Genomic DNA, 27410 nt, shown 5'->3' on the forward strand with positions numbered 1-27410 from the left:
TTGAACCCACGACTCCGTATTCGCTAGACCGGCGCTTTAACCAACTAAGCCACAGAACAAGTAGTGATTCTGCGGAATAGAAAGCCAAACTGACTCCGGAGCCGCACCGTGAACACTCCTATTTCACAAACTCATCTCTCTTTCGGCTTAGATGCGAATCCGCCAATCTATTCCGCAGAATCATTACTTGTTCTGTGGTTTAGTTGGTTAAAGCGCCGGTCTAGCGAATATGGAATCGTGGGTTCGAATCCCACCAGAACGCGATTTTATTCACAAATTTCATCACTCAAATTGCCAATTAGCAACATTTCGTGCCTTCTAATTACAAGTTTTTCCAGTATGTTTCAGACATACCAGCAAATCTGGTAAAGTGCCAGTAAAATGTGCAATATGTGTCATTGTACTCTTACTTGGATTTCTTCAGAATTTCTACCAGATATTCCTCAGGATATTTTTAGGGATTTCTCCAGGAACTCTTAGATATTAATATTCAGGATTTTGTCCATTGATTACTCTGGGGATTTCTAAAGATTTTTTTACAGAAATTTTCTATGAATCACAGTGATTTCGGTAGTGTTTCAGAAACTTCTTTCAAACTCCTTCCAGTGACTCCTCTAAGGAATCCTCAAAACTGGACTGGTAAACTATTCTACAAGAGACGAATCAGCCAAGGGCTGAAAGTCTCCTTAATAAAGACAAATCAATCAATTAATGCCTCCAATTATTTAAATTCACAAAAAGTTACAAAAAACTTTGTCGATTTAGTCAGCCCAAAATACAATCAGGGGTCCACTGTATACAATATTCTAAGGGAACGCCCTTAAATTACGTCACGCTTTGAGAGGAGCGGGGGAATTAAAAGTAGTATGATGCCTATAACTATAAGTCAATTTCAAAAACTGCGCTACGTGGCTCTTCTGTGACATGTGTACTGCTTAGGATGACTATTGACTAGAAGAAAAATCATGCATTTTGAACTGTTGAACGATAAGGTTACGTAAAATTCTGAAAGTGTCCTTCTTGGATCCCTACCGGAATCGATTCCGCAACATCCGGAAGTGGCCAGAACCATTTTTGACCATTGGCTCTACGACTATTAGCTTCTAGATAGATCATGATAGATTATGAAGTTGAGCCATCGGACGAGGGGGATACGTGAATTTTTGATAGTGTCCTCTTTGGGTCCCTATTGGAACCGTTCCCGGGATATTCTGAAGTGCCCAGATCTATTGTCTGTCATCGGCACCATACCTATTGACATCAAGATGAAAAATCATGAATTTTTAGCCGTCGAACGATGTGATTCTGTGAAATTCAGAAAATATGCCCTTTAAGTCCCTACCGGAACCGGTTCCGGAATATCCGGAAGTGACCAGATCAGTTATTGGCCATCGGCACTATGTCTATTGACATGCAGATGAAAAATCATGAGTTTTGAACCGTCGAACGAACTTGAAGCTAGAATACACAAGGAAGAAAGACTCTTACACCCTGCTAGGATATGCTGATGCAGATTGGTTTCGTATCCGGTTCTGGAAAACGGGATTATTGCGTGAACCGCTTCCTTCCGTGAGTCGCCCATGACCTCTTGATATGTGCAGTAAAACACAGTGGTCGAAGTTGAAAGAAATAACGTTTAATGAACTGTTCTTGAGGAGAATTGGAATGAACAATTTTTTCTTAGTTTGTAACCATCAACAAGTTGCTAAGTACGTCTACGTAACCAATGGTGTCTTTGATGCCGATTACACCAATACAAGCATACAATCGAAGTATGAAATCGAGAGTTCACTAAATCGAGGTATACCTGTACCTTTAGAGAAATCCTTGAAGGAGTACTTAACCTTTCAGGACGCGCACCATTAAGCAGCTGAAACTGCACCGCGCTTGTGCTGTATATGACGAGCGAGGTTTTTTTTTGTAGTGTTGTAGTGTTGTACTTTTTACAACGACGTGCGTCCTGAAGGGTTAAAGAAATCTCCAAATGATTCATTGAAAGTAAACAATTATGATAGTCTAAAATCTTTCTTTTAATCTTAAAAAAAGTAATGCAGGTATTATATTTCCTTTGCAGTAAGATTGTTTTGATTATTTTATTTTTAATAACTTTAACTTCTATTTTGCAATATATTTAAAATGTATTTCAATATAGTTTTTGGAATGCACTTTTTTCTTTCCTGAGTTCTGGCCAATTTTGTTAAAAATGACCATGTACGCATTTCATATATGGTAATTTTCACAAAATTGGCCATAACTCAGGAACGAAAAAATGTGTATTCCAAAAATTTTAGCGATCAAAGCTAATGTAATTACCTTCTCAAAAATATTTTCTTGAAAATTTTCCGCGAGTTCGGGCATAGTTTTTTCGGCTGTTGTTTATAAATTTTCTCTCACGGTGGAATACTTTTTCCACTTCATATTTCTTTGGATTCCTAAGAAAATTTGCTTTCATTGTCATTAAAAAACTTTGTATCTACGATGCTTCTTTCTTGAGTTATGATTTTTCAAAGAAAATGCTTATATGGCATATTTGGACATTTTTCAACAAAGTTGGCCATAACTCAAAAACGAAAAAAAGTGCATTCCAAAAAATCAGCGATTGAAGTTTATTTCATAACCTTCTCAAAAATATTTTTTTTGAAAATTTGTGGAAAACTTTTTCCAGTTCATTTTTTTTTTAATTTCTGAGACAATTTGCTTTTGTTTTCTAAAAAAAACTTTGTTTCTACGATGCTTCGTTCTTGGTTATGATTTTTCAAAGTAAGTAGTGTCAGGGAAGAACAAAAAAAAATTCACCTGAATTTTCCGTGCAAATAGGCGACCCAGAATTTTTTTTCATTTTTTTTTTGTTCACTGCCCTACCTGTGGAAAAAGTTTCATGAAAATCTGAGACCATTCGGCTCAAACCCATACGGTATTAAAAAAAAATTCCATGTTCTAAATATTTTCTTCAAAAAAGTGCAGAACAGGCAATTCAGGATTGAGTGTGTACGATTTGAAAATTGTAGGGTATCGCGCCACTTGGGCGGTGGTTTCTATATTCGTCTGTTTTCCACTATAACTCAGTCAATTTTGAACCAATTGACTTGAAATGTTCACGGGTAGATACTATACCTATCTCACTGCATTCCAAAAATTGTGTCAATTGGTTCAAAATTGACTGAGTTATAGTGGAAAACAGACGAATGTAGAAGCTACCGCCCAACCCGAGCAGGAGAAAATAGCTGAAGAATAACAAACTCAGGTATGGAAAACCCAATACCTACAACCTGAATGAGTTATTAATTAGCCCTGCATAAGAGGTAAAATACCTCAAATAATAACTGGAGTGTATTCTGTGCATAACAAGTGAATAATGATATCAGGTATTGCAATACCTAAATAATAATCGGCGATTTTTCTATACGAATAGTGATTTTTCCATAATTGAATAATATCTCAAGCAGTCCTCAACATCAAACGAATAATTCGTTGAGGTATTTTATCAATACCTACAAAATACCAATGTGAGTTATTTTCAATACCTGGGTAACCGACCAATACCTTGTCTTGGTATGATACCTGACTTTGGTATGCTGCAGTTATGTATCAGTTATTCGTTCCTGCTCGGGAAGTGGCGCGATTCCCTACTGAAAAGTTCAAAGCACATTTATGAGGTGAACATTATTCTTCAATTTTCGAATTGTTTGTTCTCCAACTATCACGTCAGACAAACAGACGTCTACTCACTTCCACTCGTTTCCCTTTTTAACGGATTATTCAAATATTCTGTAGTTCGCTAATCGCTCACTCATGGCGCTCGCATCGGGATTACTCCTGTTTGACGTTTGCTCACTACCGCCAGTACTCAGTGGGTTTGCGAACCATAGCGTAATTAGCATTGGGCGATTATTTCGTGACGATGATTTTTATCGCATTTTGTTCCAAGTGATACATCTGTTTGTCTGTACTATCACTCTTTGTCAGAAATTCCGCTGATGAAGCCAGATAATCGAAAATTTTAGCTTTAGTATTAGCACAAACATACCGGAATAAGTCATCACTTTCGAATAAAACGCTGATCACATTCTCAACTACTTACATATTTCGTCATATATTTTACAAACGATTCGTTGCTCGTACACTAGTACAAATAAGGTTGACCTATATGATTTACGTTCCGAAATGGGTTAATACTCCGAATTATGAAATGCGATGCTGGTATTGGTTATGTATAAATGTAGGACAATTTCGAACTCCACCGTTTCGTTTTCTCACATTGTGCGTGTAAAACTATATAGTTACAGAACATCATTTCTCGTACGTATAGAATAATTTGCTATCGGAAAATTTCTAACATCTACTCAAATATGGAGGGATACGTTATTAGTCAACTAGTATGGGCTTCCGAACGGCTATACTTCGCATTCGTCAATGTTCGCCCCCTGGTAGGAGGTGTAGTCCACTTCGTCTACGTTGTTCCCCAGATAAATGTCCTGGATGCATCCGTTAAAAGCACTGGAAAACTTCCCGAACGTTCGATTGCGAACATCTTCGTCCGGAAATCCACCTGGAAATGGTTCGACAAGTATTTGCATGTGATCTTGTGCTGAAACGAACACTCTAATCTTACCCAAATACGAGGCCTCATCGGACGAATATCGCAAGCCCGGTTCGGCATCAGTTGCGTCCGAACGTATTCTCAACTCGCTGAACAGAGGATGACCGTTTACCAGAACCTGTACGGTTCCGTTTTCCGTTTCAATTCTAATGTTGTGCCAGTCTCCATCGGCAACGTAAGCCTTCCAAGGACTGGAAACTGCTGTCAAGTTCTCCGCTTCCTGTATCATGTTGCTCGCGATGGTGATGAACCCATTCTGAACACCAACTCCGAAGTACCTGGAGCTCTTATCGGTGGTCCAGAAGATGACTCCATCTTCAAGGGTGGATATGTTGAACGAAATTTGGAGTTCCAGGCGAGGGCTGAGGTTGATCGATACGCCGTTTCGTTTGTCCTTCATCTTGATCTTTTGCGAAGGTATTAGTATGTAGCTGCGATCGTTGAATCCCAAGGCCGAGAATTTTGTGGTGGCTATTTCACAGTAGTATCCAGTCCATCCTATTGCGCAACTACAGTGACCATTCTTCATACATTGACCGTTGTTGCGACACTTCACTATCTCGCATGATTCCTGGATTTCACAATTCACTCCCTTGGAATACTCAGGACATTTGCAATGCGGTTGCGAGTGTTCGTCCAACCAACAGAGGCCTCCTTTGGTACAAAGGTCGCCTCCACATGGTGTACCGTCGCAGTCGTTAACGTTTCGCGACTCTACAATACTGCTTTCGTTTAAGGTGATGCGAGTACCGTTGAGATTAACATTCCGTATGCAGCCTCTGAAAGGAATAGGGAATCCGGAGAGGGCATCGAAAGGAAGCTGGGATATATCCGGTAAACCTCCAAAATACAGTCTCGTACTTGGGTTTATGAACTCTTCACGAACTGAGCCAAGCATCGATGTGCTTTTGCCTTCTACCCAAAGAGTTAGTCGCTTACCATATTTGATGATCTTGATGTTATGCCACTCTCCGATTGCCAAAACGTGATTACTTCGAACGACTGAAGTCTGCATCTGAGCGGAAGATACGCGGTACTCGATCACTCCTCCTTGTAGACTCAGACTGATGAATCCCTGTTTCTGTTCGTTGGAATCGTACGTCCTGACGAACATCAGCAATCCCTTTTCCGAAAGAGGTCGTACCTGCAGTTCAATCGAGAGGTAACGAATCTTCAGCTGATGATAGTTCTGCGATCGAGTCGTCAAGACGTGACTGTAGAGCAGACTGTTCGCCGTGTCGTTGGCATTGACCTTCAGAACGTCGTTGATTTTGTCCAGTTCTCGGATGGACTTCAACAGAATCGAATGATTCTGGGACATCAAACTCGACGGTTGAACTATCTTCTCATACCGAACTTCGTTCTCTAGGTAGGAGTAATCGCTGTTGACTGCAGGCCACTTCAGGGCCAGATAGGATCTCCTTCCCGAAAAGGAGACATCGCTGAGATATTTGAGATTCGCTTCACAACGTTTCCCGATCTTTCCAAATGGACAATCGCACTCGTAGCCGGAGATCAACGGAAAGCAACTCGAATCCACGGAACATTTGTTACTCTCATCACAGGGATTGGTTTTTTGTGAACACAGTAGACCATTCCAATCTTCCTGGCAGATGCACGTGAACGTAGATCCATGCTGAAGACAGGCTCCGTTGTTCTGACACGCATGCCGGTGACATTCTTTGGTCCCGCACTGTCCAACGCTTCGTCCTCGCATTCCTCCGATATGCTGCAATGGAATATGAACCGGTCCGGCAACGATATGGATATCAAACAGACATCCTTGAAATCCTGAGTGCAGCGGTAGATCGTGTGGAAGGTTTGAAAAGTTTGCCTGCTCGTGGCCGCCGATGAACAGATACGGAGCGACATTCAGTTTGCTACTGCTGCCTGGGGAATTTCCGGATATGTTGACCCGGCCGTCGATCGATAGCCACGCCAGACGTCCATTTCGGCCAACATTGATGGTGGTAGGTCGCGAGGGTTGAACGTGCACCGGCTGTTGGGTGAAGATCCGTCGAGGGCCACTGCCCAGGTTCCACGTCACTAGGATGAACCCTGGAATGCGATGAAATGTGAGTCGTGCAATATGCAGAGATTCCTCCAGGAATCCTTCCAGATATTATTTGAGGAATCCTTCCAGAGCTTCCGCCAAAAATACTCCCAGAGATCCCTCCAGGAATACTTCCAGTGATTCCTCCAGGAGTACTTCCAGAGATTCCTCCAGGAATACTTCCAGAGATTCCTCCAGGAATACTTCCAGAGATTCCTCCAGGAATACTTCCAGAGATTCCTCCAGGAATACTTCCAGAGATTCCTCCAGGAATACTTCCAGAGATTCCTCCAGGAATACTTCCAGAGATTCCTCCAGGAATACTTCCAGAGATTCCTCCAGGAATACTTCCAGAGATTCCTCCAGGAATACTTCCAGAGATTCTTCCAGGAATACTTCCAGAGATTCCTCCAGGAATACTTCCAGAGATTCCTCCAGGAATACTTCCAGAGATTCCTCCAGGAATACTTCCAGAGATTCCTCCAGGAATACTTCCAGAGATTCCTCCAGGAATACTTCCAGAGATTCCTCCAGGAATACTTCCAGAGATTTCTCCAGGAATACTTCCAGAGATTCCTCCAGGAATACTTCCAGAGATTCCTCCAGGAATACTTCCAGAGATTCCTCCAGGAATACTTCCAGAGATTCCTCCAGGAATACTTCCAGAGATTCCTCCAGGAATACTTCCAGAGATTCCTCCAGGAATACTTCCAGAGATTCCTCCAGGAATACTTCCAGAGATTCCTCCAGGAATACTTCCAGAGATTCCTCCAGGAATACTTCCAGAGATTCCTCCAGGAATACTTCCAGAGATTCCTCCAGGAATACTTCCAGAGATTCCTCCAGGAATACTTCCAGAGATTCCTCCAGGAATACTTCCAGAGATTCTTCCAGAAGTTCCTCCAGAGATTCCTCCAGGAATACTCCCAGAGATTCCTCCAGGAATACTTCCAGAGATTCCTCCAGGAATACTTCCAGAGATTCCTCCAGGAATACTTCCAGAGATTCCTCCAGGAATACTTCCAGAGATTCCTCCAGGAATACTTCCAGAGATTCCTCCAGGAATACTTCCAGAGATTCCTCCAGGAATACTTCCAGAGATTCCTCCAGGAATACTTCCAGAGATTCCTCCAGGAATACTTCCAGAGATTCCTCCAGGAATACTTCCAGAGATTCCTCCAGGAATACTTCCAGAGATTCCTCCAGGAATACTTCCAGAGATTCCTCCAGGAATACTTCCAGAGATTCCTCCAGGAATACTTCCAGAGATTCCTCCAGGAATACTTCCAGAGATTCCTCCAGGAATACTTCCAGAGATTCCTCCAGGAATACTTCCAGAGATTCCTCCAGGAATACTTCCAGAGATTCCTCCAGGAATACTTCCAGAGATTCCTCCAGGAATACTTCCAGAGATTCCTCCAGGAATACTTCCAGAGATTCCTCCAGGAATACTTCCAGAGATTCCTCCAGGAATACTTCCAGAGATTCCTCCAGGAATACTTCCAGAGATTCCTCCAGGAATACTTCCAGAGATTCCTCCAGGAATACTTCCAGAGATTCCTCCAGGAATACTTCCAGAGATTCCTCCAGGAATACTTCCAGAGATTCCTCCAGGAATACTTCCAGAGATTCCTCCAGGAATACTTCCAGAGATTCCTCCAGGAATACTTCCAGAGATTCCTCCAGGAATACTTCCAGAGATTCCTCCAGGAATACTTCCAGAGATTCCTCCAGGAATACTTCCAGAGATTCCTCCAGGAATACTTCCAGAGATTCCTCCAGGAATACTTCCAGAGATTCCTCCAGGAATACTTCCAGAGATTCCTCCAGGAATACTTCCAGAGATTCCTCCAGGAATACTTCCAGAGATTCCTCCAGGAATACTTCCAGAGATTCCTCCAGGAATACTTCCAGAGATTCCTCCAGGAATACTTCCAGAGATTCCTCCAGGAATACTTCCAGAGATTCCTCCAGGAATACTTCCAGAGATTCCTCCAGGAATACTTCCAGAGATTCCTCCAGGAATACTTCCAGAGATTCCTCCAGGAATACTTCCAGAGATTCCTCTAGGAATACTTCCAGAGATTCCTCCAGGAATACTTCCAGAGATTCCTCTAGGAATACTTCCAGAGATTCCTCCAGGAATACTTCCAGAGATTCCTCCAGGAATACTTCCAGAGATTCCTCCAGGAATACTTCCAGAGATTCCTCCAGGAATACTTCCAGAGATTCCTCCAGGAATACTTCCAGAGATTCCTCCAGGAATACGTCCAGAGATTCCTCCAGGAATACGTCCAGAGATTCCTCCAGGAATACTTCCAGAGATTCCTCCAGGAATACTTCCAGAGATTCTTCCAGGAATACTTCCAGAGATTCCTCCAGGAATACTTCCAGAGATTCCTCCAGGAATACTTCCAGAGATTCCTCCAGGAATACTTCCAGAGATTCCTCCAGGAATACTTCCAGAGATTCCTCCAGGAATACTTCCAGAGATTCCTCCAGGAATACTTCCAGAGATTTCTCCAGGAATACTTCCAGAGATTCCTCCAGGAATACTTCCAGAGATTCCTCCAGGAATACTTCCAGAGATTCCTCCAGGAATACTTCCAGAGATTCCTCCAGGAATACTTCCAGAGATTCCTCCGGGAATACTTCCAGAGATTCCTCCAGGAATACTTCCAGAGATTCCTCCAGGAATACTTCCAGAGATTTCTCCAGGAATACTTCCAGAGATTCCTACAGGAATCCGTTCAGGGATTGCTTCCGGGATTCGAATATTATACTAGACTCACCTTGAATGAAGCTAACCGAGAAATGATCACTCTTCTCGGAATGATCATCCAACTGCCCAACGAATGCCAGCAGCGATATTTGCGATACCGTCGTCGGGATGATTTTGAAACTGAACTCGAAGCGATCTTCCAACGGGAACGACAGTGGATATGCCACGTACGACGATAGGCCCTTGATGCTCCCGAAGAACGACGGCTGCAGAATGTCCAGATCATGTTCGCACAGGTGCCCATGCTTTCCGTACGGACACAGGCACAGGTAACCACTCTCCGGGAACGTTACGCATGTTCCTCCGTGCTTGCAGGGATTGTTGTCGCAGATGGACCGTTCACAGGTCCGCCCCATATAGCCGAAGGCACACTTGCAGCTCCAACTGGCCTGGCTGTTGGGCTTGTAGCGACTTTCCTGGTTGTAACCTTCCTCTTCGACGCAGATTGCTCCATTTCGGCAAGGGCTGGACAGACACGCCAGTGAAGTACACTCGTAGATTTTGAAGGCATCCTCGGCGTTCCTGAAATATAGCAAGATATATAGTGTAGATCAAAGTGATAAGGTTCAAAATCTTACTCAAAAACTGCGACCGGCTTACAATTGATTTCCAACTCGTAGACGCAACCGGTGAATCCCTGATAGCGCGAGATGTTGTGACTCAGCGTGTACATGGTTTTGATAGGTCGTCCACCAAGGTGCAACCAACTATGCTTGATCGGGACCATGGTTGTACCTGTGGGATCTTCATAAGGATCCGTGTTCCTGAGCCACGTGGGTTGTTCACCACTCATGGCCAGCGTTTCGTTAACGTGTAGCGATGCATTGCAGTGCGTTAGGCGATCATTGAAGTTCAACCTGTAAAGTAGATAAAAAAAAACGTTCAGTTTACGATTCTTGCAGAAAACTAAAAGACAAAAAAGTAGAAAATTATGTCGTGGATGTCTTTAGAACAGCGAAACTACCCCCAGGGGTACAATTACCCCTCGGGGTAACAGCAACGGACGAAACAATACTCACCCCACTTTGATGTGCAGCTCGTAGCCATTGTTAACCGGGCCTTCGATTTCACTCAACAGCATCGTCTGAAGTCCACACGAGAACTGAAACTGTAGCAACCCCTTGTGCAGGAAAAGTGCCACGTAGTGACTGCCATCGTTTCCTTCGGCTGCCGCAAGCATGATCAACCCTTCCCGGGAGGTCATTTTCGCCTTGAACCGTACACTGATCGGTAGCAGCTGGCCGGCGGTCATGTTCTGGAATTCGGTCTCGTTCCGTCGGTAGATGATGTGCCGCAGGAATGAGTCCCGCGAGAATGCGGCGTTCTGAATGCTCACGGGGATGTCGCAGTACGTTCCGATGTAGCGGAAGTCACAGTGGCAGCGGATTCCACTGGGAGTCATCGCACAGGTACCACCGTTGGCACAAACTTTGTCGTCACATTCGGTGATCACGGTGTCGGTAGGTCTGGGAGGTACGGTGGTCGTAGTTGTGGTTTTGGAAGAGGAAGACGGAATATCAGTGGGACTTGATGGAAAGTAGGACGCTGTATCGTACGAAGATGTCGAGGAAGAAATAAACTGGGTTGGTTGTTCAACTGATGGAACAGCCGTAGAAACGTTCCCTGGTGACTCCGTGAAGAACGGAGTTATCGTGACGTCTACCGAAGGAACATCAGTTGGTGCTGTGGAAGATGGTTTTTCTATGTCAGTATCCGTAGGCGAAGATGTTTTAGGCTCTTCAATTGGTCGCATAGTAACACCCGACGGTATACTTTCAGTGGTTTTGTCAACTGAATCAGTGTAGTCTACTGGTATTGTGGATGCTCCTTGAAGAGTGGTATCCCTCGGTTTAGTAACTATATCTACGTCTTCACTGCGTGTTGTAGAACCATTTCTGATGTCTGATGTAACTGAATCTCCTTCACCAGGTGCTCCAGATGTTTTTTGATCTTCGACTGAGAGGGTTGTGGGGAGCCTTTGATCGGATGTACTACCGTCTACTTGTATTTTTGGTGTTGTGAATGCTTCTGATTCCTGACCTGGGATAGTTCGCATCTCTGGGCTGACAGAAAATTCTCTTTCTGTGACTTCACCATCGGAGGTAACACGAGTTGAATATGGATAAACCGTTGTGCGTTTGCTACTGTCTTCCATTTTGGTCACTGTTTCTAAACTCGTAGATCCAATAGAAATAGGTAGTCCATCTGAACTTGTGTAAGGAGAGGTCACCAAATCTGGTTGAAGCGTTGTTACAGATACGTTCGACAAATACAGAGTCGTACCAGCTGATCCCGTTGAACTTGTAGGGTGCCAAGGTCCAGTTGTTGGACGCCCAGTTCCACTTGTTGGGCGCCATGTCCCACTAGTTGGGCGCCAAGTTCCAGGTGGCAGATCAGAACCCATATCTCCACTGAAAGAATATCCAGTACTGAAGGTAGAGTCGAACCAAGCAGTTGTCGTAGCATACTCCAATGTGGTAATCTCTGGCGCCGTATAGTTACAATCCACTTCTGAATCCTCCAATACCAAACACTCGCAGTTCGTACCCGTAAAAGACGGTGGACACGAGCAAGAATATTCGTCTACCCCATCTATACAGGTTCCTCCGTTGACGCACTTGGGGTACGGCCCAAGCTGACACTCGTCGTATTGGAACTCACAGCGTTCACCATGGAAGTCCGGCACACAGTAGCAGATTGGTTCGCTCTCTTCCACCAAACACAAAGCCTGATTGGCACACGGAGAACTCTCACAGTACATGATCTCCTCTTCACAGTTAACCCCGCTGAATCCCCTGGCACACGCACAGATATAACTAGCGAACTTGTCGATACAGATTCCACCGTTCTGACATGGAGACGATTCGCACTCGTCGGTTTCCTGGTCGCAGAACTTGCCGCCGTAGCCTTCGATACACTGGCAGGTAAAATCCAGACCTGCTCCTTCGATACATTCGCCGCCGTTGTGGCATCGATCGCCCGTCTCGCACACGGCCACGTCCGTTTCGCAGAACAGCCCGATGTAACCAGGTGCACAGCTGCAGACGAACGCATTGTCCTGGTCGTAGCAACTTCCTCCGTTTTGGCACGGATTTGAGAGACACTCGTTGAAGTTCTCCTCGCAGTTGAGACCTGTGGATGAGAAACAATAGCTTAGCTTTATTCTTCAGCCCATACTTCTGGAAGTTCTTGGATATCTCAGCCTCCAATTTTTTCCTTTTGGCATGCTCATAGAATACTACAATTAGAAGCTTAGTTGGTACATTTCTCTAAGATGAAGTACCAATATTCTGGACTCTAGTGTTCAAGTTTTCATTCTCCTTATCTGTTTTTTTTTTTAATTTGTCATGAAGCGTACTAACGTTTCTAGTTAAGAACCAGATTTCATTTTTTTGTGAAATACAGGTATTACACACATTTTTCTTAATATTCATATTTTATCTTTACTGAGAAGATTTTTAGCACTGGGAGAGTACATTATCTTCTGAAGAAATTACTAACATAGTATGTATTTGTCGGAGATCCCAGGTCCTTGGTGTGAAGGCACGTGCTTCAACCATTCCAACAATATGCTTGAAATAAGCTCTCAATTTCTTCCTCTCTACTTATCATTATCAATATTGTTCATTAACGGGCAACACATCAATAATGCATCCATCGAACAAAACCTCAAAAGACCATTATTGAAGCAATATGAAGCACACACTTACCTACGAATCCATCGCGGCACGTGCAGTTGTACGATGCAATCCCATCGATACACGTGCCCCCGTTTCGGCAGGGGTTCGACCAACACTCGTCCCAGTTGGTTTGGCACTGTATTCCGGTGTAGCCATCGATGCAGTAGCATGAATACGTACTGAGGAAAAGATATGTACAGAGAACAGAAAGTTTTGCGTGAATTGGTTAATTTGCCTATTTACTCCTCTCCTCCACATCGTCGAATCAACCATTCCATTCCTTCTCGTATGGCGGAATTCTTTCGAATCACGCGAAATAATTCTACTTGGTGGTACCTAGCTCTATAGCGTGGTAGTCTGTTTGTAAATAATTTACATCCTTGCGCACACCTGGATACAATTTTCGTTGATTGGTAGACACCGTGTGCCGGACGGTGTGGAGTGAGACACCAAAGTTTTGAATGGTTTACGAATGCGACTATCCTTGTGCGGACGCGCCTGTGAGGTATGTGTAAACTGTGAAGCAACCACACGAAGTGTGATTCCGTACGACGCGCTACGTTAAGGGAATACTCCATAAGACATTAGAAAATGGTTGATAAAAAAGACGGAAAAGAGAAAACCAAGATCTTCTAAATAAACAAAGGATTTTGACTTGGAAAAACTGTTGAAATTTATCCGTATTTTCGGCAGTTTTGTTCTCTTTGTTATGGGGGATTTTTTGAAACCAAAAGAGCTGCAAATTGGCGTTAAATCTTTCCCAACCAAACTGAACTCTTCGATCAAGTTTCAGGTAATTTGGCCTACAAAAACACCCAATGACGAAGAGAACAAACCTGCCGATAATACTCAAAATCACTCTATGTGCTTATTTTTGTAATTGTAGATCGTTACTTTCACTTTCACACTTCACATTTCAAAATTTGTGTTAAATGTTAATTGCTTCACTTTATTCATCAGACTTGATTCAGTTTTACATTGTTTCCGTAACACTCCAATATAAATGATATTCTCAGTTATTCGGAAAATTTGATTTTCTCAAATGCTATCCCAACAAATATCTTGGCTGTATAAGAGTTGAACAAACAACTCTAAAGCAAACTTCAACTTAAGAAACTGTTATTCAGCTATCTGTGTTTCTTGAGTTGATAAATCTAATTAATTTTAATTGTCATTGTGATGCTTTGAAAAACAGTAGTTTTTCAATTGTTTACTTCATGCTCAAAATTTTCATTTACACAAGGATGCTTTACACATTATTTCTACTAAATTATTATTTGCTAGCGTGGGTATTATGATTCCTTGCCTTATTTAATGCTGTCGGAACAAAACTTTGGAAAACTTTGCAAGAAATGGAGAAATGGAGAAAACAATAACATAGTTACCCAAAGTTTTGCTCAAACAGCATTAAATTACACACCTAGAAAAAATCATGTAATTTTAGGTGTCCTGAACCTGACATATACTAGCGTCTTAAAAACGCAAATTTAGAGGTGGAAACATGTAAATTTACGTCTTCCAGGACTAATATTTTCTTAGCGTCTAGCAATCGCGAACAGATCTGATAGATAAAACATTCATACATGTATAAAACTAAAATATTGACTCTCACCTCTCGGCTATTTCACCGAGTTAGAAGGTGGTTGATGAATATGATACTGATTCTACGTTTCTGGTGAAGTGAATTTGTTGGCATCTAACGCAACCAACCAGTACTTACATAATGCGCGCAAAATTGAGTCCAATTTGTGATTCAGTCTTGAAAATGATTACGTTCTTTAATGGTTCTGTCTCGTGCAAATTTCAGAATTTTTAAGTGTGTAGGCAAGGAATCATGATTTTTATCACTAGCTTTGTTAACAATTCAGAGAATAGGCATAAAATGTGAAATGTGGTGAAATCATCTAGAGAAAAGTGCTCTTAGTTTAGGAAAATATGCAATTCCTAATTGAGTCTTCATTCATTTTTATTTTCCATACTATCGCTTCAGTTTGCAAGTTTTGGGTGGAAACTGTATTTATGTTTATGCAATAGAATATTTATCATTGGGAAGCCTAAGATCAAAATTAGCTCTTCACATTTCCATTTGCAACATCCAGAAATCGAAAGATCTGAAAATTACTGCTCAAGATCAAAATAAGTTCTTTCACACATTCATCTATAACATCCGAAAATGGTAATATCTGAAAACTACTATTCAAGATCAAAATTAGATCTATGATCAAACTTCGAACAGTACATCTAATGAAAACACTAATAATTCTATTTTGGGAATTTTGGAGGAGTTAGTCGACTTTTTGGGAATGAGTGAATTTTGGAAAAAAATTATCAAATTGATTTTACCCTTTTTGGCTTCTCTTTTGGAAAAATTGAATACATTTGGACCCCTTATTTCTTCCTTTTTCTCATCGTAATGGCTTCCAAAAATAACAGAAATGAGCTTCATATTCTACAATGGAATTGCCGTAGTGTTATTCCAAAAATTGATAGATTAAAAGCATTGTTAGCAAATTATGATGTAGACATATTTTGTTTAAATGAAACATGGTTAGTGCCATCTAAATTTTTTCGTATTCCAAATTACAATATAATTCGTAAAGACAGGGAAATTGCATTTGGAGGGGTTCTGATTGGGATTCGGAATGATATTGAATTTAAATACTTGGATTTAACATTGCAAGTTCAATCACAGATTGAATTTATTGCTGTTTCGTTTAAAAAAGGAAAATATAATTTTTCTATTGTTTGTTTATATATCCCTCCAAGTGTTAGTTTTTCTTTGGATCAAATTAGAGATATATTGCAACGAATTCCTACTCCATTTTATATATTAGGTGATTTCAATGCCCATAACTACCCCAAGGTAGTGACAAAATTGATGGAAGAGGTTCATTAATTATGGATTTGATTGATGAATTCAACTTAAATATTCTCAATGATGGTTCATTTACTAGGGTTGCTGTGCCTCCTAGTAATCATTCGTGCATTGATTTATCACTTTGCTCGAATAATTTGGCTTTGCAATCTTCTTGGTCAACTATCAATGATCCAAATGGCAGTGATCATTTACCTATTTTGATTCGAATGCACATTCCCATTCGAAATAAACTTATTAACGAAACATGTGTTTATGATTTGTGCAAAAATGTAAGCTGCACAAAATTTTCTGATTTAATATCTATTTATGTTATTAATAGTGTGGATTCGGATTCACCAATAGACAGTTATAATAGTTTTTCAAAATTATTAATTGATAGTTTGCGTAAATCTCAAACTAAAAAAAATGTTTCGAGTACTCTTAGAAGACAGCATCCTTCTTTTTGGTGGGATAATGAGTGTTCCAATGCATTGAAAAATAAGTCCAACGCTTTTAAACATTTTCGTAGATCAGGCTCCAGATATAGTTACTTACTGTATCGTAAAGCTGAAGCTCAGTTTACCAGGCTTACTAAATTCAAAAAGAGAAATTATTGGAAAAATTTTGTAGAAAATCTGGACAGTGATACTTCATTGTCCACTTTGTGGTCTGTAGCACGAAATTTAAGAAATTATAATTCTAGTGTTCCTACTGTTCTAGAATATTCAGAAGAATGGATTGAAAATTTTGCTTCAAAAATATGTCCCGACTTTGTTGCTCCTTCCAAAAATTATAAAACAAAATCATTTAATTATTTCCCTGAGCTTTGTAATCCATTCTCTTTGGCTGAGTTTAATTTGGCTTTATCTATTACCAAAAATACAGCTCCAGGTATTGATAACATAAAATTTATTGTTTTAAAAATGTTGCCTGATGAAGGAAAACTTCATTTACTTTCGATTTATAACAGCTTCTTACTTCAAAATATTATTCCTCGCGAATGGCGCTTCATCAAAGTAATAAGTATTCTTAAACCTGGTAGAGATCCTTCATCAGCTGACAGTAGAAGACCTATCAGTTTGTTATCGTGTTTACGCAAACTAATGGAGCGAATGATCTTAAATCGCCTTGAATTTTGGGCTGAAGAAAACAACATTTTTTCTCCTTCTCAATTTGGATTTAGACGGGGTCGTGGTACGCGTGACTGTGTTTCGCTTTTAGCTACGCAAGTTCAACTTGCATTTAACCAAAAACAAGATGTAGTTTCTATTTTTCTGGATGTCTCTGGAGCTTATGATTCTGTTCTAATCGATTTGTTGTTCAGTAAAATGAATAATTTGCAAATTCCAAACATAATTTCAAATTTTTTGTATAATTTATTCTCATTCAAAATAATGCATTTTTTCCATAATAATTCTCAAAAAATAATGCGTTATAGTTACTTTGGCCTTCCACAGGGATCATGTTTGAGTCCATTTTTATACAATCTATTCACTAGTGACATGGCATCCATTATTCCTAATGGTTGTTATTTGCTTCAATTCGCCGATGATAATGTTCTTTCCATACGTGGAAAAAGTAGAGATGTTATTGAACATTTTATGCAATGTGCCTTGGATAATTTGGATATGTGGGCTCATGAAAATGGATTTACATTTTCAGTTCAAAAAACAAAATTTATTTTATTTTCTAGAAAACATTCGCCCATAAGCATTAATTTATTTCTCAATGGACTTGAAATAGAACAAATTGATGAGTATAAATATCTTGGTATTTGGTTTGATTCTAAATTAAATTGGAACACTCATATTATATACACGGTGTGCCAAAAACCGTTATTAGCAAATAAAAATGTCCACCCAAATGGCACCCGGCATTCGAAAGATATACTATTCTAGTATCTCCTCTGAAAATTTGAAAATGTTTCATCGAAGGAAACTAAAGTTTTTGTGATTTGAAGATTTTGAGCCATTTCTATAGGATTTTCTTATATGAGTAAATTTAATACGCTCCGTGTGCCTGATACCACTATTAACAAATAAAAATGTACTCCAAACTAACACCCGGCATTCGAAAGATATACTATTCTAGTATCTCCTCCGAATAATTGAAAATGTTTTATCGAGGTAATCCAAAGATTTTACTGTTTGAAGATTTTCCTCTATTTTCATAGAATTAGCTCATATATGGTAATATTGCCATAAGATGTTTCATTGGCTCTTCAAACCATAAACAAATATTAATAAGTTGCACGAACACTTCAGATTCAAACAACTTCTCTGAAAATTTGACAACTTTCATTGAAACAATCGCAAATTACAGTGGTTTGAAAATATAAGATATGATAAAGTATATTGAAAATATAGCAACTTCATAGAATATTATTCCAATTTCTCATGTTAATCATTCCTCGCTATGAATATATATTTTTTACCTTATCTAAAACTGTGATTATATGCAGCGGTCGTTTGCTCTTTGCAAAATGTTTACTTTGCAACGAGCGAATGCCATTCGCTAATTGCAACGTCACTTTGACACTAAAGCACAGACAAACAGACATATTACTTAGAAGAAAATTGCTTCAAAAACATCGTTTGGCATCTCACTAGCACCCTCTATAATGCTGAATCCAAAACATTCATTTGCAGGTGTTGTTTCCCTCGGCTCGATGTAACAATTTTGCAGCTGACGACTCCCCCGTGGCGTCATCCATTCATAAAACATGAATGAAGGTTCATGATGGAGTCATTTTTTGTAAACATTGATCGGCGTCGCGTTCATTTCTCTCCAAAATTGAGAGGTGATGTAGGCACAGCAGCGCCACCATGACACATGCGAGCACAGTCCGTCTGTGACTAAAGTGCATTGAAATGCACTGACAGCATGACTGACAGCACGAATTTGAAACTTGATTGCTTTTTGATTGCAAAAACTTGTCATATTTTGCAATTAGCGGATTTGCAACTAAAAAGCATTGCAACGAGTGAACGGCACATTTTTTGCGATACTGTTTCAAAGCTCAGTAGATAGTATTCATATCTCCAATGAAATTGAAATCAAAACTTAAAATTGTTGTTACTGATGATCATTCAAATGTAAAATTTCTAAATTCACGGAAAACACGTTAGTAACATGGCGTATAAAAGCTGGCAAGTAAAATGATTAGCATTTAGGTTTACTTTCAAAGGTTCAATATCTTAAACATTATACCAACGATTTACAAAGCTTCCTAGGAATACTAAAACCTTGGGCTGTTAATTCACTTTAACTCTCGTTTCACCATGAAACATTTTCAAATTCACCGAAAAGATACCAACATATTTATAACGTGTTTGAAAACAAAATAAAAACCGGCTGTCAAACTCTTAGAAAGTTTATGTAATCAACGCTCACGGCATGCAACATTTTTATTTGTATTCGAGTAGCAGGTAGAACTATGAAACATTAATAGATTCTCAAACTACGTTAATTGAAATTTTCAGAGAAGTTGCTTGAATATTTATTGTACTTTTAGAATAGGTGAAACTCATGACACCGTTCAAAACTAGTTAACGTTTTGGGTTAAGAAAAAATAATAGGGGTTTGGGATCCTAGAAACTCTAATGCGTATATCAATTGAACACCCCAAGTTCTCAATTCAAACTTCGGTCTTGAACTGTTAAGTCCCATTCCAATATTTTTCGAAAATTCTTCCACTATGACACTTATAGGGTTACAAAACCCTGTTCTTTTTTTCTCATCTCATATTACGAAGTTTTTTTAAAATATTGTTGAGCAGTGTTATTATTTGTTTATGATATGAAGAGCAATATTTCCATATATGAGGTAATTCTATGAAAATAGAGGAAAATCTTCAAACAGTAAAAACTTTGGTTTTCCTCGATAAAACATTTTCAAATTTTTGGAGGAGATACTAGAATAGTATATCTTTCGAATGCCGGGTGTTAGTTTGGAGTACATTTTCATTGGTAAATAGTGGTATCAGGCACACCGTGCGAGCATATTTACTCATATAAGAAAATCCTATAGAAATAGCTCAAAATCTTCAAATCACAAAAACTTTAGTTTCCCTCGATGAAACATTTTCAAATTTTCAGAGGAGATACTAGAATAGTATATCTTCCGAATGCCGGGTGCCATTTGGGTGGACATTTTTATTTGTTAATAGCGGTTTTTGGCACACCGTGTATATATATACATACAAAAAGTGTGTTCAAGAAGAATTAATTATCTTCGTACAATTACAGGTACATGGTGGGGTGAAAATCCTTCTGATTTGATAACACTATATAAAACCACTATTCGTTCAGTAATGGAATATGGTTGCATTACTTTTGGAAGTACTGCGCAAACTCATTTTTCCAAACTTGAAAAAATACAATACCGTTGTTTGAGAATTTGTTTAAAACTAATGAATTCCACTCATACTCAGTCTGTTGAAGTTCTTTCTGGTATTATCCCACTGAAAATTCGTTTTCAGGAGCTAAATTGCAAATTTTTGATAAATTGTTTTGCAAATAATCATCAAATCATAAGCACTTTGGAGTCGTTATACCAAATTAATCCTACTAATAGAATATTGGATTCCTTTATTCATTGTTCAAATCAAGATCTTTTACATGTGCATTCGAATGGGTTCTATGATTTCAAATTAAACATACATACATATGAACCATTAATTGACTTGTCCTTATTTAATGAATTGCGACAAATACCAAAGCTTGAACATTCGAAATTTGCAAATTTACTATTTAAACGTAAATTTGATGGATTCAACCCTACACAAATGTATTTTACAGATGGCTCTCTAATTGATGGCACCGCAGGTTTTGGAATATATAACTTATTTTCAGCTCATTTTTATAAATTACAATCTCCGTGTTCTGTTTTCATAGCAGAACTCATTGCTTTGTATTTTACTTGTAACATGATCAAAGATTGTCCGCCCAATTTTTATATAATATGCTCTGACAGTTTCAGTTGTCTGAGTGCTTTGAATACTATCAAATTCAATTTCAAATCACATCATATCTTGTTGATGTTGAAAAAAATATTGTTTGATTTGCATTATGAAGGATATGTTATTAAATTTGTTTGGGTTCCTGCTCATTGTAATATTTATGGCAATGAACAGGCGGATTTATTGGCAAAATTTGGGGTTATGCGTGGACAAATTTATCATCGTGATATATTTCCTTCTGAATATTTTCCCAATCTGAGAAATTGGCATTGGCTTGGCAAATAAATTGGGATTCTAGTGATAAAGGGCGATGGTGTCATTCAATATGTCCCAAGGTGAATCATTTTCCTTGGTTTAAAAATGTATCTGGGAGTAGAAATTTCATTTGTGCTTTTTCGAGATTGATATCCAATCACTATATTTGTAATAGTCATTTGTATCGTATCAACATTGTAGATTCAAACTTATGCGAATGTGACTTATCGTATGAAGACATTGATCACATTATAATTAATTGTTCTCGGTTTATTGCACCGAGGAAGATATTATTTGATAGCCTAATTGCAGCAGGTTTTTCAATTCCTGTATCTATACGGGATATTTTGGGCTTAAAAAATGAACATATATTGAAACTTTTGTTCAAATTTCTAAATGAGATTGCCTATTTTGTTTGATACTGTTCCCCTTTTTTGGTATTCTTTATTTTCAGCCTTGAAGATTCGTTTCTGATGACCCTTTGACCCCTCCCCCTCTCCCATTAGGATTTCTGGATTTCCGGAGACTCGTTTTACGATTTGGCATGCTGTCCTCTTTTAAGATAGCGGCTCCGTTATGGTTCATTGCCGTGTGAGCCTTTAGTTTTAAGGGAGAAATCACTCAAAGGGGTTTTTCCCTCTTTCTAAATTTCAAGTTAAAATAAACAATAACAATAACACACACTCATCTACAACATGGCGGGACCAAACCAACACAGCTACCATGAGTCGCAAACACCTTGAAAAACTTCTAACTTGATGCTCTTGTTATCTCCTATTTTCAGATATGAGTCGTAGTGCAGTGGTAATGTCACTGCTCATAAATCACAAGGTTAAAAGTTCGATTCTGATCGCGGCCATTTTTACTTTTTTTACTCTAATCCATCTGTCAGATTATTTTATGATATTGGTTTGGTGAGCTACAGCCCAGATCTCCCCAGATATTAGTCTGATCTTATAATATCAAAATGAGATATTATAATGTTCTTCCCCATACTAATTTTTGATCTTTTATCTCTTATATCAAACAAACCAATTGCTAATTATGATCTTGAGTACTTCACTTTGGAATATCAAATGATGGTATTGTTTTGATTTTTACTTCTATTCGGGAATGTTGACCGATTTTCGCTAATTGTTCAAAATTTCATTCCGGTGGTCAGCATTTTTAATGATCTGTGGCAAATCTGTCGGATAATCAGTTTCAATTTTTAGATTTTGGCATCTTTGGATGCTTTTGAACAGGTTTCAGAAGAACTCTTGGAATTTTAAAAAGGTTCCAGGAAGCTTTTAATGAAGTTTAAGGCGGTTTAAGAGAAGTTTCAAGGGGTTTTAGGGGATTTCAGGGGAGAGGGGATTCGGAATATGCCAAAAAAAGACCACATTGTAAAAGAACATCCCCTTAGTTTCAGGGATGTTTCAGAGTGACTTCACAGAACATTTAGGTGTTTTGGGGCATTGCAAAGGGTTCTGCAGTAATTTGTGGGAATGTCAGCGTATGCCAGGGGCTGTCAAGAGAGTTACAAGGAAGTTTTAATGGACATCAAAGGGTGTTCAAGACATTTTTGTGTTTCAAAGGATTTCAGAGAGATTCATGCTGCTTTCAAGGACATTTTTAGAGTTTTAAGGCGTTTCAGGGAGTTTTAACATAAACTCGCCTTAAGGCTTAAGCATCCGTCAGCATTTGTTTGGAATAAGCAGTCTTTTTGCTGCATAACTGAAGAACTAATTAATCAAAAGGAACTAAATTTGGCATATGCAGGTTTTTGAAGACAAGAATGTTTTTTGATGGGCGTAAGATCTTTGTCTCCTTGGACATTTGTTTTGTCGAGTCCTATTTCTCCTAATTATTTTTCTAGCTTGTATAATAGTTTATCCTGTTATGGTTTTGAGAGGATCTTCTAGGTAATTTGCTTCAAAATATATTAAACAATTTATATTTGTTAAATAGATGAAAAATGGGAATTTCCCCTAGACTTTCATTTAGCCGTATTTTACATTTTTAGGATTACTTAACTATCAAATTCCAAAAACAAATGAGAGAAAATCATAAAATGACATCCTACATTATAATATAAATACTGTTCTCGACAAGATCTCGACGCATACTGATTAGACACCAGCAAAATAAACTGCTTGGTGGCAAGGTATGTGGAGTGCGAGAGTAAGTCTCGGCTTCATAAAAATAATTCGCTCTCACTTGTAGTTAGTGGGCACAAACGCGAGTGTGTTGTGGATTGACATCTAAACCAAAAGAGAGATGGGTTTGTGAAATAGGAATGTTCACGGTGTGGCTTCGGAGTCAGTTTGGCTTTCTATTCTATATTCAGAATTATTACTTGTTCTGTAGCTTGGTTGGTAGAAGCGCCGGTCTAGCGAATACGGAGCCACCAAAACGCGATTTTTTTTCACAAATTTCACCTCTCAATTCGTCAATTAGCAACATTTCTTGCCTTCTAATTACAAGGAATTTTGGTACTCCTTGATGCAGTCCTGATTATTTTTTCAGCAATCTTATAAAAAAAAAACTCCTGCAAGAATCACAGAGGATACTTTTGAAGGAATCCTGGATAGACTCCTGGAAAAATATCAATTGAATCGCCCATTAAATACCGCGTTAAAGGTTTCCAGAATCACTCTGGAATTTCTCTGGTATCTCCGAAAAAACTCTTTGCAAACCCCAGAACGCTCTTGAAAAAATCGTAAAAAGTAGGATTGTATCCCGGAAGGAACTTCTGGAGGAATATCGGAAGAAATCACGATTAGAATTCCCAGAAGGAGGAATCTTTGAAGGAAGTCTTGGATAAATCCCAGAACCAACTCCTGGATAATCTTGAAAAATCATGGAGGTATACCAGAGGCAACTCCAGGAGAAATTCACGAAAGACTCCAAGAAACTTCTTGAGGAATCTCAGAAAGAAATCCTTAAAAAATCACATAAGAATCTTTCGAAGAATCTTCAGAACGAACTGCTGGGAGAATTCTCAAAAAAGGAAATCCTAAAATAAACTTCTTGACGAATCCAAGAAGAAAGGATTCCCAGAATTAATTTCTGGACGAACACCAGAAGAAACTGTTGGAGCAATTCTAGTAGGAACTCCTGCGGGTCCTCTGGAGAAATCTTAGAAAGAACTCTTAGATCAATCACTTCTGGAGGAATTCCAGATGGAGCTTCTGAATGAATCTCGGAAAGAACCCCATGGCTGTATATATAAAAAATAAATAAACGGCTATTTTCAAGTGATTAAGATGCATGGTTATTCCATATGTATACTTGAAATATTCAAAAAAATGTAGCTCAAAAACGGCTTGGAGAACATTTCTAATTTTTTGATATGTTTAGTAAAAATAGTTAAACTTTCGTTGAAAAATATAGTCGTTGTGGTCCAACATTATGAAAATCATAAAAAAAACTGATATTTTGATTATTTTTGCATATTGAGTTTACTATTTTTTTGCAATATTTTTTTCCAAAATATAGAACTAAAAATCTTTTTATTCGCGAAAAAAAGATTTCAAATCGGTCTATTGGCTCAAAAGTTATGACGGTTTGAAATTTATAAAAAAATCGTTTTTTGGCCACTCTTTCATCAAAATGGCCATCCTATAGGGCGAAACAAAAAATTTCGATTCTAATTTTTTGATGATCTTATTATCATGTACCGACTTTTCGAACCCTCTAAGCAGAATACCCTCTTCGAATGAGTGTAATCAGTTTCGTACCTTTTAATTCCGCCCTATGTTGCTTATCCTTTGACAGATACGCGTATTCCGACTACCACTTGTAATTTTCCTCAGTGTCAGTTATCCACTGAGTGGATAACTGACACTGAGGAAGATTACAAGTGGTAGTCGAAATACGCGTATCTGTCAAAGGATAAGCAACATAGGGCGGAATCAAAAGGTACGAAACTGATTACACTCATTTGAAGATGTTATTATTGTTTTAATCTCCGCGATTTTAGGTAAACATCATTCCTACCGTATTTGAGCAATATCCGGGCACTTTAATTTTCGAATCTATTCTTTTTTTTCATGGAATGGCCATTCATACATAAATAAATACAGGGGATGGCCAAAATGTTCTCACAAAAAAGTTGCATCAAAATTTCTCAAATTTTGACTGTCGAAAAATTTTTCTATGCACTCAATGAAAAGTTAGAGGTTGTTGAACTTTTTAGTGAGAGAAAAAAAAGTTGCCTATCCCAAACATTTTGGCCACCCCCTGCATACAACCGATTCTTTTTTTTTGCACTGGTCGATTTTTTGTCATAACTCAGGCAGTTTTCAATCTACTGACCTGATTTTACGTAGACGGATAGTACTCACCGTGTTTCCATTTGTACACAATTTCATGTGAATTGGTCAAAAATTGTCTGAGTCATTGAAAAAAAATCAACCCGTGAAAAAAAATAAAAAATAAAAAATTACCGAGTTAAATCTGCTGTTGAGAACTCAGCAAAAACATTAGAAAAATACCGAGCTGATCTTAGTGTGTCCATACAAAAAAACAAATTTCATCGTCTTATTGTTGCATGATTCGTCGAGAAATGGTGAGATTTTTTTTACGCGGTTTTTTGGATTTTGAACTGAGTTTTTTTTACGCGGTACGTATCCCTCGCGTAAAAAAAACCTGACTGTATTCAGTTTCAAAAATACACAATGATGCAGAATATCCCCTTAACTCGGATGTAAATTATGCTATTAGCTAGATACTTCCACAAACTACCAGTATCGATTATACAGTCATTTTTAGGCACCACACTCAAAACTATACATAACACTCTTGTTAACGAAATTGTTGCGGTGAAGTGATGTGGGCGTCCGTTCGAGCATTTTCACTGATGGGGTTTTAATGGCACCAGCCTGGTGGAATAACCCAAATTGTACTTTCATAACCGAAAAAAAACATATAAAACCACAATGGCCGCCCAATTGGTGCCGTTTTTGCATGGCCTCCTACCTATTCAAATCATCGGTGCACACTCCGTAGATGCACGGGTTGCTGAGACAGGCAAATCCGGCTTCGGTGTGATTTAGAACCGAAAAGGAGGCTATCCCGATCAGCAGCAGGAACAGGTTGGTCCGTATTCGGACCATCGAAATGCGATTCCAGGTCCATGTGGAATAACTATTGCTAGGTTGCTTCGTTGAGCTATGATTCAGTTCCGCGTGACCCATATTTTTACGCAATTTTGGTTGTGTATTCTTTCGTTACTTGTGCAGATCCCACCTTAACTGTATTGCACGATAATTGTACTTAATGTATCCATTTTTGGTGTAAAATACGCGACGATTCACTTCATTTTTATTCAAAATTCTCCCATTCAAATCGACGACTTCCAACAAAATCTTCCTTCCTGACGGACTAGGTGAAGGAAACTATGTACCGCCCGTAAACACTCGTGGCCAACAACGGTGTGCTAGGTTTCGCCTTCGGACTACGAATGCGTACATTCCTAGTTCATGTCGTTCATGTTCCCCAGCAATGCATGTCCTGTTTTGGGGCTTGGGGTGATACGGTAGAAATCACTATACTGCGATGGTGGCGAAGGGTGATCGACTTTTCTGATGTTGCTGACTCATACTCACGCTCGTAGGTGTAGTAGGCTGGCTATTCGGGTTGCCCTTGGTAACCAAAATAACAACCAATTTCAGCTGATCGCAGTAGTCCTGTATTGGATTGAATTCGTCCTATGGTTTGTTGATGTTGATATTGGGGAATAGTAAACGGATACCTAATAGATGTAGAGCATGCAACAAATCCGTCGGTGACCGGCAATGAATTTTGCCGGTCGCTCATCATCCTGTACCTTTACCGAACGAAAGTGAAGCATGTACCGCGATGTGGATTGTGTTAAGCACGTGTTACGTCCAGTCCTTTAAGTAAAATAGGGTGAAGGCGATGTTGAAACGTACAGTTGGAGCCGTTATGAGCCACTGCCATAACCCACAATAAAACCTGACTCATTGTATGCGAGAGAGAGAAGGTGAAGATTTTAAGATGGGTATCTAATCTACGCTCTATTGGAGGTCTCACTGGAGAAAGGGTTTTTGCACTCGTCTAATATCTCAATAAGTAGCTTTTAATCTGCGTACGAGGCTAACTATGAGTGGTGCTAGGTTTTTTATGTAAAGTTCTAACCAAGTGCGGTGTGAGACGCTTAAGAAGCTTAGAAGCTACGCAAGACGACTATCAGAATGTTATACAGCCTGAAGTTCAT

General features: G+C 39.2%; 2 protein-coding genes across 3 annotated transcripts in view; one reads left to right on the top strand and one right to left on the bottom strand.

The window, feature by feature from the left end:
• The window catches only part of LOC109429879 (MKRN2 opposite strand protein), a 35496-nt gene that overhangs the window by 3520 nt on the left and 4566 nt on the right, over window positions 1-27410 (top strand). The gene's annotated exons all lie outside the window — the stretch shown is intronic.
• On the bottom strand, window positions 4049-27155 carry LOC109415447 (protein eyes shut). Its single transcript, XM_019689324.3, has 7 exons — window positions 26150-27155; window positions 13146-13294; window positions 10455-12567; window positions 10014-10292; window positions 9446-9957; window positions 4613-6658; window positions 4049-4549 (listed from the first exon to the last, which is right to left on the bottom strand). The coding sequence occupies exons 1-7, from the start codon at window positions 26365-26367 to the stop codon at window positions 4395-4397; spliced, it is 5472 nt and encodes a 1823-aa protein (XP_019544869.3). The 5' UTR covers window positions 26368-27155; the 3' UTR covers window positions 4049-4394.

The sequence above is a fragment of the Aedes albopictus genome, chromosome 2, assembly GCF_035046485.1.
Source record: "Aedes albopictus strain Foshan chromosome 2, AalbF5, whole genome shotgun sequence".
Lineage (NCBI taxonomy): Eukaryota > Metazoa > Arthropoda > Insecta > Diptera > Culicidae > Aedes > Aedes albopictus.